The 14,970-nt window shown below is 43.5% G+C and overlaps 1 protein-coding gene across 1 annotated transcript in view; it reads right to left on the bottom strand.

Moving 5' to 3' along the window:
* dnai3 (dynein axonemal intermediate chain 3) overlaps nt 1-14,970 on the bottom strand; it is a 117,066-nt gene that overhangs the window by 42,199 nt on the left and 59,897 nt on the right. Inside the window, exon 12 of the mRNA XM_060829623.1 lies at nt 6,867-6,997. Coding sequence (XP_060685606.1) covers nt 6,867-6,997 — 131 coding nt within the window. The remainder of the gene's footprint in view (nt 1-6,866; nt 6,998-14,970) is intronic.

The following is a 14,970-nucleotide window of genomic DNA, read 5'->3' as shown; positions in this document are numbered from 1 at the left end:
GGATACAGTATCAGAGATAGTGAGCGAGTGTGAGGTATTGGAGAGAAGACATTGGTACATAGTTATGAAATTGAAGGCATGTACTTGTAACTTTAAGAGAGAGACAATGCTGTTCTGAATTGAGAGGTTACCAAGCACCTGTGTATATAAGTAAATGGCAGTCCCAGAGTGTCCTAGAAAATTGAAAATATGTACATTTGGCTGTGAATTGGATACCTGAGTTTTGGTTGCTGCTTTGACAACAATTCAAATTAAATCAGTTTAAGTTATGCCCCAGGATACTAAAACCCAATTGAGTTTGAATCTATTGTTTTTCCAACATCAAACCAATGAGACGACTGATGTTGGGGCTTTAAGATTGCAGACATTTTGAAAATTGGTCAGAAAGCAACTGCCATAGAGAGAAATGTTTGGAGAGCCAATTGCTCATCTAATGTCTTGCTCTAAAAGGAATTAGAAAACCCTGTCTATAGAAGATACCTTTTCATGTGAAGCATGCTCACAGTAACAAGAAAGAAGACAACCCAGGGAGATCATCAGCCAGAAGAGTGAAGACACAAAAGAAGACCAAGACTGTGTCGTTTTGAAATTAAATTGATGTAATTTTAATAAGTGTCTTTTTGGAACAGCATATTGTTATAGAGTTGGAGGCAGATAGTGAGCAATTAAGAGAAGTTGAGGGCTTAGATTTGTGAATAGTTGTTGTTTAATGTTCACTTTAAGAGTTAAAGTAATAACTTGATGCTATTTTCATTAAATAGTGAAATTTGGGTATTTCTCTGTCACTTATATTTTAACAGATTATGAGGCGAGGTGAGCGTTTATGGGTGTTTGGTTTAATTAATGGAAGGGTTCACCGCCGTGTCGTAACAACATATGGAGAAGAGAAGGTGGACAAGTTGAACTGAAGGGTCTGTTTCTTTGCTGTATGACTCTATGACAGTGACCTTCTTCCGACAATGCTGGTCATTCCTCCAGACCCTGATACTGTGCTGATCTGGGTGGTAACCTCAGAGTAGGCCAGGCATGGCCTGCTGTCATGTTCTCCTCAGCTGGTTCTGGAGGGGGATGAGGGTATCCCACGTCTGCTGCACTCTGTCTGTAGGAGCCAATTACCCCTGTCTGCCATGTTGGGGCAATTAACTGGAACCATATAGGACCACTCCAGACTAACAGGTCTCACTCAGATGCCAAGTGAGATTTTAAAGCTGGTCAGGCCACAAGCGATGGTGGAGATCCAGATATCCATTGAATCAGACCTTAAGAGCCATCACAATGATGGGGAAGGCTGTTGATTGGTAAGATATGGTGAGAGAACTTGCCAGGGACCCACAGTGAGAAATCATTCAAGAAACTCACCACAATGCGCACGAAAAGGCTCAACCCAATGTCTGTCTCCCCTTCTTAACCAACATGCTATAGAAACACAAATCAATCTTAACACAATACATCATTCTGTCCACTTTATAACTCAAGTTTACAAATAAAAGCAATTATAATATATCATGAGTCTTCATCACATAATTAATTAAAAATAAATATAAATCACACAGGTGTATAAAAGCCGGCTTTCCCAGTGTAACACTGAAGGAGCAGTCCAGTCAGAGGAGATGTTAATGGCCCAATAATTTTTTCAGTGAGACGGGAAAGATCACAATGGAAGGCTTCAAATAAGAACGAAGTTAAGATTCCAGGGTTCTTGCCAGTATTTATCTTTTACCCACTGCCCCTACCATTATTTACCTGGTCATTTACCTGCCGCGTGGGCGGCACGGTGGCACAGTGGTTAGCACTGCTGCCTCACAGCGCTGGAGACCTGGGTTCAATTCCCGACTCAGGCGACTGACTGTGTGGAGTTTGCACGTTCTCCCCGTGTCAGCGTGGGTTTCCTCCGGGTGCTCCGGTTTCCTCCCACAGTCCAAAGATGTGCGGGTCAGGTGAATTGACCATGCTAAATTGCCCATAGTGTTAGGTAAGGGGTAAATGTAGGGGTATGGGTGGGTTTCGCTTCGGCGGGTCGGTGTGGACTTGTTGGGCCGAAGGGCCTGTTTCACACTGTAAATCTAATCTAATCTAATCATTTATCACTCCGCTATTTGAGTGATCTTGCTCAGCATTTCAATTCCCCATTCCTTAGACGAAGGTGAATAATGATAGGGCCCTGGGGAGTTTTGTTAAACAGAGAGACCTAAGGGTGTACGTACATAGTTCCTTGAAAGTGGCATCATAGATAGACAGGGTGGTGAAGAAGGTGTTTGGCACACTTGCCTTCATTGGTCAGAGCATTGAGTAGAGGAGTTAAGATGCCATGTTACAGCTATGCAAGACACAGATAAGGCCACATTTGGAATATTACATATAGTTCAGGTCACCCTGTTATTAAACTTGAAAGGGTGCAAAAAGGTTCACAAACACGTCACTGAAACTGAAGCATTGGAGTTATAAGGAGAGTTGAATAGACTGAGACCATTTTCTCTGGAGTGTAGGAGGCTGACGGGTGTCCATATAGAAGTTTACCAAATCATGAGGGGCATGGATAGGGTAATTTTCCCCAGGGTGGCAAAACACCATCTACTCAAACATTACTATCTATGACAGGGGCAGCACAGTGGCTCAGTGGTTAGCACTGCTGCCTCACAGCACCAGGGACCCGGGTTCAATTCCCACCTTGGGCAACTGTCTGTGTGGAGTTTGCACATTTTCCCCGTGTCTGCGTGGCTTTCCTCCGGGTGCTCCGGTTTCCTCCCACAATCCAAAGATGTGCAGGTGAATTGGCCATGCTAAATTGCCCATAGTGTTAGGTGCATTAGTCAGGGGTGAATATAGGGGAATGGGTCTGGGTGGATTGCTCTTCGGAGGGTCAGTGTGGACTTGTTGGGCCGAAGGGACTGTTTTCATACTGTAGGGAATCTAATCAATCCTGTTTTTTTTTCATTTTATTGTCTTTCTTTTTCCTTTTTTTCCCCCAGCACCCATGGTGTGTGTGTGCAGCTGTGAGACACAGTGAGAGACATAAAGTGCACAAATCTTTATTTAATTTCCACCACCAGGAAAAGTAGGAAAACACCCGAGTGGCCTGTGACGAGCAGTGCCCTTCACATCAAAGGGCAATGCTGTGTGATCAAAACAGTGAAGGGGAGGGCAGGGACTAAATCAAAATAGAGTTGGAGGGGGAAATGATGCACTCCACTCCCTGCGGCGCCCACCTCTCCCTGAACAACTCCAGGGTGTTGGTGGACATCAATCCTGTTTATATCTGTCAGCCAGGGCTCCCTCATTGGTCCAGATTAACAGCCCCAATCAGGCAACTCATATTCTATGTGATCCACCTGGCTGACCTCATCACAACCACTACATGACTAACCCCACAAGCCCAAGGACAGTGAATCCGAGTATAGCGAGGAGTGAATGTACAGGGTAATCATAGTTAGACCAGGGTCTGATGTGATAGCTACATTCATTGATTATTAAAGTTTTAACAGCAGAGCACTTGGAAAACAGTGACAGGACTGAACGGAGGCAATGTGGATTTATGAAAGGGAAATCATTCTTGACAAATCCATTAGAAATCTGAGAGGACATAATGAACAAGGTTGATAAGGGGAAGCCGGTGGATGTGGCTTACTTGGAGTTTTAGATGGCCAATGATAAAGACCCACATAAGAGGTTAGTATATAAAGTTAAAGCACAGGGGAATTGAGAATTAGTGTATTCAGATAGACAGAGAAGTAGCTGCTGGACAGGAAATAAAGAGTAGGAAAAAATGGGTCATTTTCTGAGTGGCTGGCAGTGACCAGTGGGGAACTGGAGGGATAAATGCGAGGACCCCAGCTATTCACAATATATGTCAATGATTAAAATGTAATGTCTGCAACTTTGCAGAAGTGGGATAGTGAGCTGTGAGCAGAACACAGAAGTATTTCAGTGTGAGTTGGACAAGATGAGTGATTGGGTAAATGCAGAGCTAATGAAGCAGAACATGGATCATGTGAGGTTATCCACTTTGGTAGCAAAATCAGGAAGGCAGATTACATCCTGAATGGCAATAGATTGGGGAAGGGGGAGGTGCAGCAAACTATGGGCGCCCTTGTTCACCAGTCACTGAAAGTAAGCATTACAGGTGCAGCACGCAGTGAATAAGGCAAGTGGGATGTTGCAGTCATAGCAAGAGGATTTGAATACAGGAGTAAGGATCTATGTTATAATTGTACAGGGCATTGTTGAGGCCACACCTGGAGTATAGTGTCGGAGTTTGGTTTTCTTGTCTGAGGAAGGATATTTTGGCGATGGAGGGAGTATAACAAAGGTTTACCAGACTGATCCCTGGAATGGCAGAACTGGCAGATGAAGACATACTGGACTACATTTAAAGGACTTCAGAAGAATGAGGAAGGAGCTCATAGAAACCTATGAAATTCTCACAGAAATAAACAGGCTAAACACAGGAAGGATGTTCCTGATCACTGGGGAATCCAGAACCAGAGGTTACAGACTAAGGATATGGGGTAGTCATTTAGGACTGAGATGAGGGTGATTGTTTCATATGTCTTCATAACTGAAGAAGAGTCATACTGGGCTAGAAACACTAACTCTGTTTCTCTCTCCACAGATGCTGCCAAACCTTCTGAGTCTCTCCTGCATTCTTTGTGTTTGTTTCAGATCTCCAGCATCTGCATTTTTGCAATATTTTACTTGTATTGTCAGATCTAGGTCCAGCTGATCAACCATTGGATCAGAGATTAACTGACACAACAGCATCTCATCTTTGCTAAAATCAAAAAGGCTGTGAAAAAATCTTTTCTGGCCTGGATTTTTGATAAGCCTGTTTATGTTCATTTTCCACTCATAGTATCTACATTAAGTGATCTCCTATCCATCTTAATTTTACTTTGGTGTGTGTTTTTGGATTTTTGAAGGGGTAAAGTTTAAACCACACAGTGCAAGATGTTGATGTGGAAATACTGGTGTTGGACTGGGATGGACAAAGTCAGTTATAGTCCAACGATTTTATTTGAAATCACAAGTTTATGGAGTAGAGTCCCTTCCTCAGGTGACGCGAGAGGGAAGGACACAGAACACAGAACTCATGGGCAAAGGGAGCACAAGGTCATACAGCTGGTGTGAGTGGAGTGGCAAATAGTAAACTGAGGCAGGTGACCAAGACTGTTAGACGATGTGAGGAAATTGTCAACAGCTGAATAAGGTAGATAGGATAGTGAAGGCGGCTTTCCTTTATTGGTCAGAGTATTGAGTACAGGAGTTGGGAGGTCATGTTGTGGCTGTACAGGACATTGGTTAGACCACTGTTGGAATATTGCGTGCAATTCTGGTCTCCTTCCTATCGGAAAGATGTTGTGAAACTTGAAACGGTTCAGAAAAGATTTACAAGGATGTTGCCGGGGTTGGAGGATTTGAGCTACAGGGAGAGGCTGAACAGGCTGGGGCTGTTTTCCCTGGAGCGTCAGAGGCTGAGGAGTGACCTTATAGAGGTTTACAAAATTATGAGGGGCATGGATAGGATAAATAGATTAAAGTCAGCGAGTCCAGAACTAGAGGGCATAGGTTTTGGGTGATAAGGGAAAGATATAAAATGGACCTAAGGGGCAACTTTTTCACACAGAGAGTGGTACGTGTATGGAATGAGCTGCCAGAGGATATGATGGAGGCTGGTACAATTACAACATTTAAGAGGCATTTGGATGGGTATATGAATAGGAAGGGTTTGGGGGGATATGGGCTGGGTGCTGGCAGGGGGGACTAGGTTGAGTTGGGATATTTGGTCAGCATGGACGAGTTGGACCAAAGGGTCTGTTTCCATGCTGTACATCTCTATGACTCTATGAATAACAAATGAAGGGATGACCTATAATCCAATTAAGTGCTGCTCCTGATGAAACCTGGTGTAAATTATTTTTCCCCCTGGATAGCAGTCAGACAGGCAAATTGGTCTTTTTCATTGGTCTCATTGAGAGTTTAGATATTTATTCAGTTTGTGATGGTTTGAGGAAAAGTGGGACATGATAATTGTACACTCATCCTAATTAAATGTAACACAATCACTGAGTTCACCTGCTGGCACTATGGGTCACCATTCCTGATTACAGCTTTGCCTTTTCATTTCAGATTTATTTCTTCCCTGAGTTCAAACTCCCAGTTACTGTGGTGGGATTTGAACTCACGTCTTCCTAATCATTTGCCATCGAGATCATGAGCACAGCACCACCCAGTGGTAAATTCACATAAATCATCAAATTATCTAGAGCTGCAGGTTAATATTCTGGAGAAAATAACAAATGCTGAAGATCACAGCGGGACGGGCAGCATTCACAGAGAGACAGCAAACTCACACTTCGAGTCTAGATGACTCTTCATCACTTTCAATTCCTCCATTGCAGGTGATGAAATTTGAATTTAATTTTAAAAATCTGGAACTGAAAGAATTTCAATCATTGTGAAGCATGATTAAAAACTCCATTGGATTCATTAATGTACTTTCGGGAAAACAAATCTGCCATCCTCACCTGGTCTGACTTACACGTGACACACAGTGATGTGGCTGACTCTACTGCTTTAGAAGTCTGTAGCACAGAAAATGATCCTTTGACCCATCAGATCTCTGCTGGTCAAAATCAATCACCTAATGATTCGAATCTCATTTGCCAGCACATAGCCGTTGTGTGCCTTGGCATTGCCAAGTGCACCTCTAAATACTTTTTAAACACTACCAGGGTTCTGCCTCTACCTGCCTCACCCTTTTAATGGGCCAGCAACCCAACTCATTTGAAGGCCAAGTGGTAATGGGCAACAAATTGTCAGTGACGCGCCCTCAGCCCATGAAGAATAACAAAACGTCTTGTATGAAATACTCGCTTACCTCAAAGTGGTCAGGGACCCAACATAAATCGGTAACATAGGATTGGTGCCCATTTTCGATTGACGACACTGCGCAGTAGTGAGCAATGGGGACCTCACAGTGAGGTGCAGGGTCTAACTCAGGCTGCGGGGAAATCAAACACAGAAAGCTTTATCCAACACCTTGCATCTATATTTCCAAAAGAAGCATGAAATGTGGAACACTTTGACAAATGTCTTGATCAATCTGATAATGTCACATACTCAAATTGTTTCCAGTTGCCTGCCACTTTAACACCCCTCCCTGGTTCCCTGGCCAACATCTCTGCCCCAGGCTTGCTGCAGTGTTCCAGTGAAGCTCAGCACAAGCTGGAAGAACTGTATGTCCTTTTCCACTTTGGAACTCTACAGCCTTCTGGACTCAATTTTAGGGCTTGAGGCACCTTCTCCCATGTTCGTACCTCCACCCCCACACACCAGGCGTTGTTACCACATGGTCTGCTATTGCACACAACCCATTGCTAGCCAATAATTGTCTCCATTAGTCGCCATTCATGCTCCTCTATCTGTCCAATTTGTTCCCACCCTCCATCTATTGCTAAATCCTATTCCTCTCCCATCCTATCTTCCGCATTAAAAAACCCAACTTTTTCTGAGCTACCATCAGTTCTGAAGCGTCACATGACCTGAAACATTAACTCTGCTTTATAGAACATAGAACAGTACAGGCCCTTCAGCCCTCAATGCTGTGCCGACCTTCTATCCGACTCTAAGATCAGACTAACCGATAAACCCTTCATTGTACTATCCTCCATGTGCCTATCCAAGAGTCGCTTAAATGTCCCTAATGTATCTGATTCTACTCCCACAGCTGGCAGTGCATTCCACACACCCACCACTCTCTGTGTAAAGACCTTCTCTCTGACATCCCCCCTAAACCTTCCTCCAATCACCTTAAAATTATGCTCCCTCCTGATAGCTATTTCCACCCTGGGAAGCCTTTCATCATCTTGTACATCTCTATTAAGTCACCTCTCATCCTTCTTCACTCCAATGAGAAAAGCCCTCGCTCCCTCAACCTTTCTTCGTAAGACATGCCCTCCAGTCCAGGCAGCATCCTGGTAAATCCTCTCTGCACCCTCTCTAAAGCTTCCACATCCTTCCTATAATGAGGCGATCAGAACTGATCACAATTTCTAAGTGTGGTCTAACCAGGGCTCTAAAGAGCTGCAGCATAACCTCATGCTCTTAAACTCATTTCCCCACTAATGAAAGCCAATACACAGTGGCTCAGTCGTTAGCACTGCTGCCTTACAGTGCTAGGGATCCAGATTTGATTCCAGCCTTGGGCAACTGTATGTATGGAGTTTGCACATTTTCCCTGTGTCAGTGTGGGTTTCCTCCAAATGTTCCAGTTTCCTCCCACAATCCAAAGATATGTAAGTTAGGTGAATTGGCTGTGCTAAATTGCCCATTGTGTTCAGGAATGTGTAGGCTAAGTGCATTAGTCAGGGGTAAATATAGGTCATAGGGTAGAGGGATAGGTTTGGGTGGGATACTCTTCAGAGGGTCAGTGTGGACTTGTTGGGCTGATGGGCCTGTTTCCATACAGTAGGAATTCTATGGATTCCATGGAAAACATATGCATTCTTAACAATCCTGTCAACTTGGATAGCAACTTTGAGGGATCTATGGACGTGGACTGTAGGATCCCTCCAAGATCCCAAGTTCTTCTGCCAAGAATCCTGTCTTTAACCCTGTATTCAGCATTTAAATTCAACTTCCCAAATTGAATCACTTCACACTTGTCCAGGTTGAACTCCATCTGCCATTTATCAGCCCCGTTCTGTATCCTGTCAATGTCTTGTTGCAATCTACAACAGCCCTCCACAATATTCACCACTCCACCAACCTTCATGTCATCAGCAAACGTACTAACCCACCCTTTCACTTCCTCATCCAAGTCATTTATAAAAATCACAAAGGGCAGAGGTGCCAGAACAGATCCTTGCAGAACACCACTGGTCACAGAGCTCCAGTTTGAATATTTTACATAAATTACCACCCTCTGTCTTCTATGGCTCAGACAGCCAAATTTCCCAGTATCCCACGCTTCCTTACTTTCTAATGAGCTTACCATGGGGAACCTTATCAAATGCCTTGCTAAAATCCACATACACCACATCCACTGCTCTATCTTCATCAATGTGTTTTATCACATTCTTAAAGGATTCATTAAGGCTTATCTGCCCCTCACAAAGCCATGTTGACTATTTCCAGTCAAACTATACTTTTCCAGCTAATCATAAATCCTGTCTCTCCTCTCCAATAATTTGCACAACACTGATGTAAGACTGACCGGTCGGTAATTCCCAGGATAATCCCTACTCCCTTTCTTAAACAAAGGAATAACATTTGCCACCCTCCAATCCTCTGGCACTACTCCAGTCGACAGTGAGGACACAGCGGTCAGGGCCAAAGGCACAGCAAACTCTTCCCTCACTTCCTGTAGCATCCTAGGGTATATCCTGTCTGGCCCAGGTAATTTATCTATGCTCATGTTTTTCAAAATTATCAGCACATTCTTCTTCTTAACATCAACCTGTTTGAGCATCCCAGCCTGTTTCATGCTGTCCTCACAACTGACAAGGTTCCTCTCAGTAGTGAATACTGAAGCAAAGTATTTATTAAGGACCTCCTCTACCTCCACCAACTATCTTTTCTAATTTACAGAACCACAACAACGAGCACCCGAGCTACAAATCTTCTCACAAACTTTCTAATTTAACAATGTCTTTCCTATAGAACAGTGACCAGAATTCATCAAATCCCTACAGTGTATAATCAAGCCATTCAGCCCATTGGGTCCACTCTGATCCTCAGAATAGCATCTCACCCAGATCCATCGCTCTACCCTATTCCTGTAATCTTGCATTTCCCATGGTTAATCCACATAACCTGCACATCCCTGGATACTATGGGCAATTTGGAGTGGCCAATCCATCTAATCTGCATGTTTTTGGATTGTGGGAAGAAACCGGAGCACCCAGAGGAAACCCACACAGACATGGGGAGAATGTGCAAACTCCACACAGACAGTCACACGAGGCTGGATTGAAGCCATGGTGCTGGCACTGTGAGGCAGTGGTGCTAACCACTGAGGCACCATGCCACCCTATGTGTTTACAGTATTCTAGAAGTGACCTCACTGATGTCTCCTACAACTGCAACACCTTGTTCCCAACTCCCACCCTCACTGCTCTGACCACTGAGGACAGGTGAATTTGGCTCCTTTCTTTCCCAACTCCTTAGGTGATTGTACGACAGCACCAATGATCAAGAGACCATACCACATTCCAATTAGTCATTAAGTGATAAGACTTGATAGCATACACAGAGAGGTTGTTTTACCCTTGCCAAAGAATCAAGGACACAGGGGCACAGTTACATTTTATCTTTGGACCAGCCAGAATAGTCTCAGAGAGTCTCCTCACTCCTAGGACTGGCTCTGAGCTGGCTGGTCAGAGTCCAGTACTGTGCACATGTAAATAAAGGGTGACTTGGTGACAGGCTACTGGCCTCTGGAGTTATTTCACATACCAACAGTTACAAGAATAATGCATATGATTGGAAGGAAGATCAAATAAAGTTCTATTTGTATGAAGGTGTACAATGGAGTCTTTCAGGTGGTTGGCATGAACTCTCTCTGTACTATCACTGTACGAGCTGTTACTGTAATCATCAATTAAATGATGTGATTGAACTAACCATGACCTGAAGGCACAAGAAACACCTGGAAAGGTAACACCTGTGCTTAAGATGCTTTCACTGAGTCAGTCACATCTGAGGGGTGAAAACCACATGGCATGTCAAATTCTTTGAATGAATGTGGAAATTTCTCATGAGAACATGGACAAAGAATAATCACTTCAAAGGATAATATTTGTAAATAGCCTTTGTAAACGATATAAAGGTGCACAATCATGTTTTTATTTGATACAAGATAAATTTCTCCATGACGGTCAGTCGCAATCACAGTTCACTTCAAACTCAACATGTTCTGTTTCTCAAACAGACCTTTTATGTGACATTAATTAAGCAGATCCACAATTTAAAAGACTGACAAGATGAGGCATGAGATTGTCAATCTGATTGTTGGTACTAAATAAAGTCACTATAGTCCTAACATACCATAATCCTGCTCTCTGATTAGAGAGAGGAACAACTGGTGGTGGTTTAACCTGAGGGTCACTATGCCTCTGGCAAGGAGAGAGATTGAAAAAGAGAATCCTCAACTAGTGTGAGAATTGACACAGAGATCTCGTCAACTGAGCAAACTGACCCCTGACATTTAGCAGATCTGGACCAGAACAGAGTGAATTTATAGAAAAAGGTAAGTGTTGCAGAGGGCATTGGTTCATACTCTACCTGGAGGACTATGTTCAGTGCAGTTCAGCGGTAATGATTCAGGAAGGCAGTTCACCACCAGGGACAATTAGGGATGGGCTATAAATATTGGCTGGCCATTGAGGTCCACATTCAAATGAACAGTCAGAGGGCATCTGCCATCCAATGAAAATGTGGGGCTCTCAAAACTGCTGGCCAATCAAAGGAAACTTATACAAGACCAGCATGAAAGGAGACTCGATATTCCAGAGGCAGGAGAGGTTGAAGGAGATTACGAAGATAGGGAGGGACGGTCAGAGCAATGCCATGGGGCGGGAGAGTAGGGGAGGTTTGAAAACAAGGATGAAATTGTAAAATTAAGTGACTGGTTGACGTGGAGCCAATGCAGGCCAGCGAGCAGAGGGGGTGATAGGAAACTGGACTCGGTATGAATTTGAACGTAAGGAGCAAGGTTTTAGATGACCTCGATTTTACAGAGGATTGAAAATGTGAGACCAGCCAGAAGTATATTGACATAGTCAACTCGAGAGGTAACAAAGGAATGAATGAGGTTCCAGCAGCAAGTGAGCTGAAGCAGACAATGTTACAGACATGGATATAGGTCATTGCAGTGATGCTGCTAATAATGGGAACAGGGGACAGTCAGTGATGAAGATAAAATGTCTCTTGCAATTGACCTGAGGAACCGGAAATACAAAATACTGGGAAAATTTACAAGGCGGCACGGTGGCACAGTGGTTAGCACTGTGGTCTCACAGCGCCTGAGACCCGGGTTCAGTTCCCGACTCAGGCGACTGACTGTGTGGAGTTTGCACGTTCTCCCCGTGTCTGCGTGGGTTTCCTCTGGGTGCTCCGGTTTCCTCCCACAGTCCTAAAGATGTGTAGGTCAGGTGAATTGGCCATGCTGAATTGCCCGTAGTGTTAGGTAAGGGGTAAATGTAGGGGTATGGGTGGGTTGCGCTTCGGCGGGTCGGTGTGGACTTGTTGGGCCGAAGGGCCTGTTTCCACACTGTAAGTAATCTAATCTAATCTAAAAGTACAAGGGATGATTGCCGGTTTGGTCTTAGCAATAAAACAGAAGTTTATTACATTGAAAAAATGAAGATAAATAGAACAAGCAAAACCATTTCCATAAGACACATGTTTAAAACTTCAAAATACACAGTAAAAACATAATCGCATTAATCCCAAAAGCACCTCTTAAAAGTACTCCCACTGGAGATAATTCACTTCTCTATAACCCCATAGGACTGAATTCAACTTGCATTTTTGAGAATATAGAACATAGAACATAGAAAAGTACAGCACAGAACAGGCCTTCGGCCCACGATGTTGTGCTGAGGATTATTCCTAATCAAAAAAAACCTAACCTATGCGCCCTTCAATTCACTGCTGTCCATGTGCATGTCCAACAGTCGCTTAAATATTCCTAATGACTCTGCTTCCACCACCACCACTGGCAATGCATTCCATGCATTCACAACTTTATGCGTAAAGAACCTACCTCTGACGTCCCCTCTATATCTTCCTCCTAACACCTTAAAACTATGACCCCTTGTGCCAGTCAATTCTGCCCTGGGGAAAAGTCTCTGGCTATCCACTCTATCCATGCCTTTCATTACCTTGTACACCTTGATCAAGTCACCCCTCTTCCTCCTTCTCTCCAGAGAGAGATGTCTGACCTTAGCCAATCTCTCTTTGTAAGACAAGCCCTCCAGTCCAGGCAGCATCCTGGTAAACCTTCTTTGCACCCTCTCCAAAGCCTTCACATTATTCCTATAATAGGGTGACCAGAACTGGACACGATATTCCAAGTGTGGTCTCACCAGGGTTTATGATAGCCCGTTACTAGGACTTGATACAACTGAACTTAAATAGTCTCAGCTTGAAACAACGTCTTAGAGTTTTAATCAAATATTTCCAGTTTGGAACTTCTAATCAACTCTACTGTGGACATCTATTCATTACAATTCCAACTAACTTCCTTTCTCAAAGCAACTGTTTACGCACCCAGCTTCAGCCAAGAAAAGTGTAAACTCAAACCAGAAGAAAAATTCCCCAAGCCACAAGTGTTTCCCCAAAACCAAAACAAAAATCAATCGTTGAACTTCTGAAAAGAGTCTAATACACAACTGTTTACTTTGATCACTCATAAAATTATCCCAATGCAAATAAAACAAACCCATTACTCTCCAGGAAGTGTTTCTCTCACACTGTGTTTAAAAAAAAATCACCATGGCTACAGAAATACTTGTAAGTTAATCATTAAACCCATTCAGACACACAGAAAACCCATATGCCACTAGTTCAAAATCAAAAATCCAAACTGAAAAAAATGCCTTAAAAGTATATCTAAACAACCTGCCTTATAGTACATAGGTGTAATAGGTTGTGCATGGTTCCAACAGTGTAGAGTTTCTTTAGGGGCTTATGTGGTTGAGTGTTTGTGAGAGTAGCCACATTCCTGTTTAATGGGAAATCTTGTGGAGTAAAGAAGATGTAGTTAATTGTATTTCTGCTGGTATGCACAGATTATAAGAATAGACTCTACTTTACCACAAAGAATGGTGGAAGCATTGAGCCTTAAATCTGTCCTCCACGAGATCTTACTTTACTCTCCCAACAAGCCCACATGACATTATCATGGTGGGAGGAATTTATTGCACTCAAAAAAATACTAAGCCCTTCAGAGCCTTCTAAACTCAAACAACTTTAAACATATTAAAGGTTGCTGTCTCGAAAAATAAACTATTCTGCCAATGATTGTGGTGGTTCACGAAAGGTTCTGGAGATCTAATTTCTGGCCTCACCATCTGAAGAGTGAATTGGTCACAGATCCAGTGATGTCAGGATCTCACAGCCAATTATTATTCAGAGAAGCTTTAATACGTTAGAGACAAGATTCGGTTTTACCCACTCATATTGGATCACAGATAGGCTGAGGATGTGCAGGAAAGCCATTTGCTGATGGGGAGCTGCAAATATCTGCCTTGACTTCAAATCTCATCATGGCAGCTGAGAAAAAGTAAATTCCTCATGTAAAACCAGCTGCTTTGATCCATCTGCACTCACATACTTGCACTTTGATGTCTCACAGGCATCACAGTAATTTCCAAACTAATTGTAAAATGTGGACAGAACACAGCAGCAATGATAATCCATCTGTAAATCTCCGTGATAATAGAGTCCCCAGTTCCAATGAATAGGTGGCTAATTAATTGTCGGAAAATGTTACAATGCAGCTCTAAAGAGACCAGATCATTTCACAGTCACCAGAAGCACTAACTGCAGAATGATTGCATTTATTGCTGTGTGTACCTGCATCAAGTTCCTAGGAGTGACACAGACTGATAGCCTGTCCTGGACTTCCCATAGAATTAGATTAGATTACTTACAGTGTGGAAACAGGCCCTTCGGCCCAACAAGTCCACACCGAACCGCCGAAACGCAACCCACCCATACCCCTACATTTACCCCTTACCTAACACTACGGGCCAATTCATCTGACCCGCACACCTTTGTGACTGCGGGAGGAAACTGGAGCACCCGGAGGAAACCCACGCAGACACAGGGAGAACGTGCAAACTCCACACAGTCTGTCGCCTGAGTTGGGAATTGAACCCGGGTCTCAGGCGCTGTGAGGCAGCAGTGCTAACCACTGTGCCAGCGTGTTACCCACTGTGCCACCGTGCCACCCACATTGACGGTCAA

Source organism: Hemiscyllium ocellatum, chromosome 9 (genome assembly GCF_020745735.1).
Source record: "Hemiscyllium ocellatum isolate sHemOce1 chromosome 9, sHemOce1.pat.X.cur, whole genome shotgun sequence".
Lineage (NCBI taxonomy): Eukaryota > Metazoa > Chordata > Chondrichthyes > Orectolobiformes > Hemiscylliidae > Hemiscyllium > Hemiscyllium ocellatum.
Note: the sequence above shows the minus strand (reverse complement) of the source record. Positions and strands in the feature narration are given on the sequence as shown.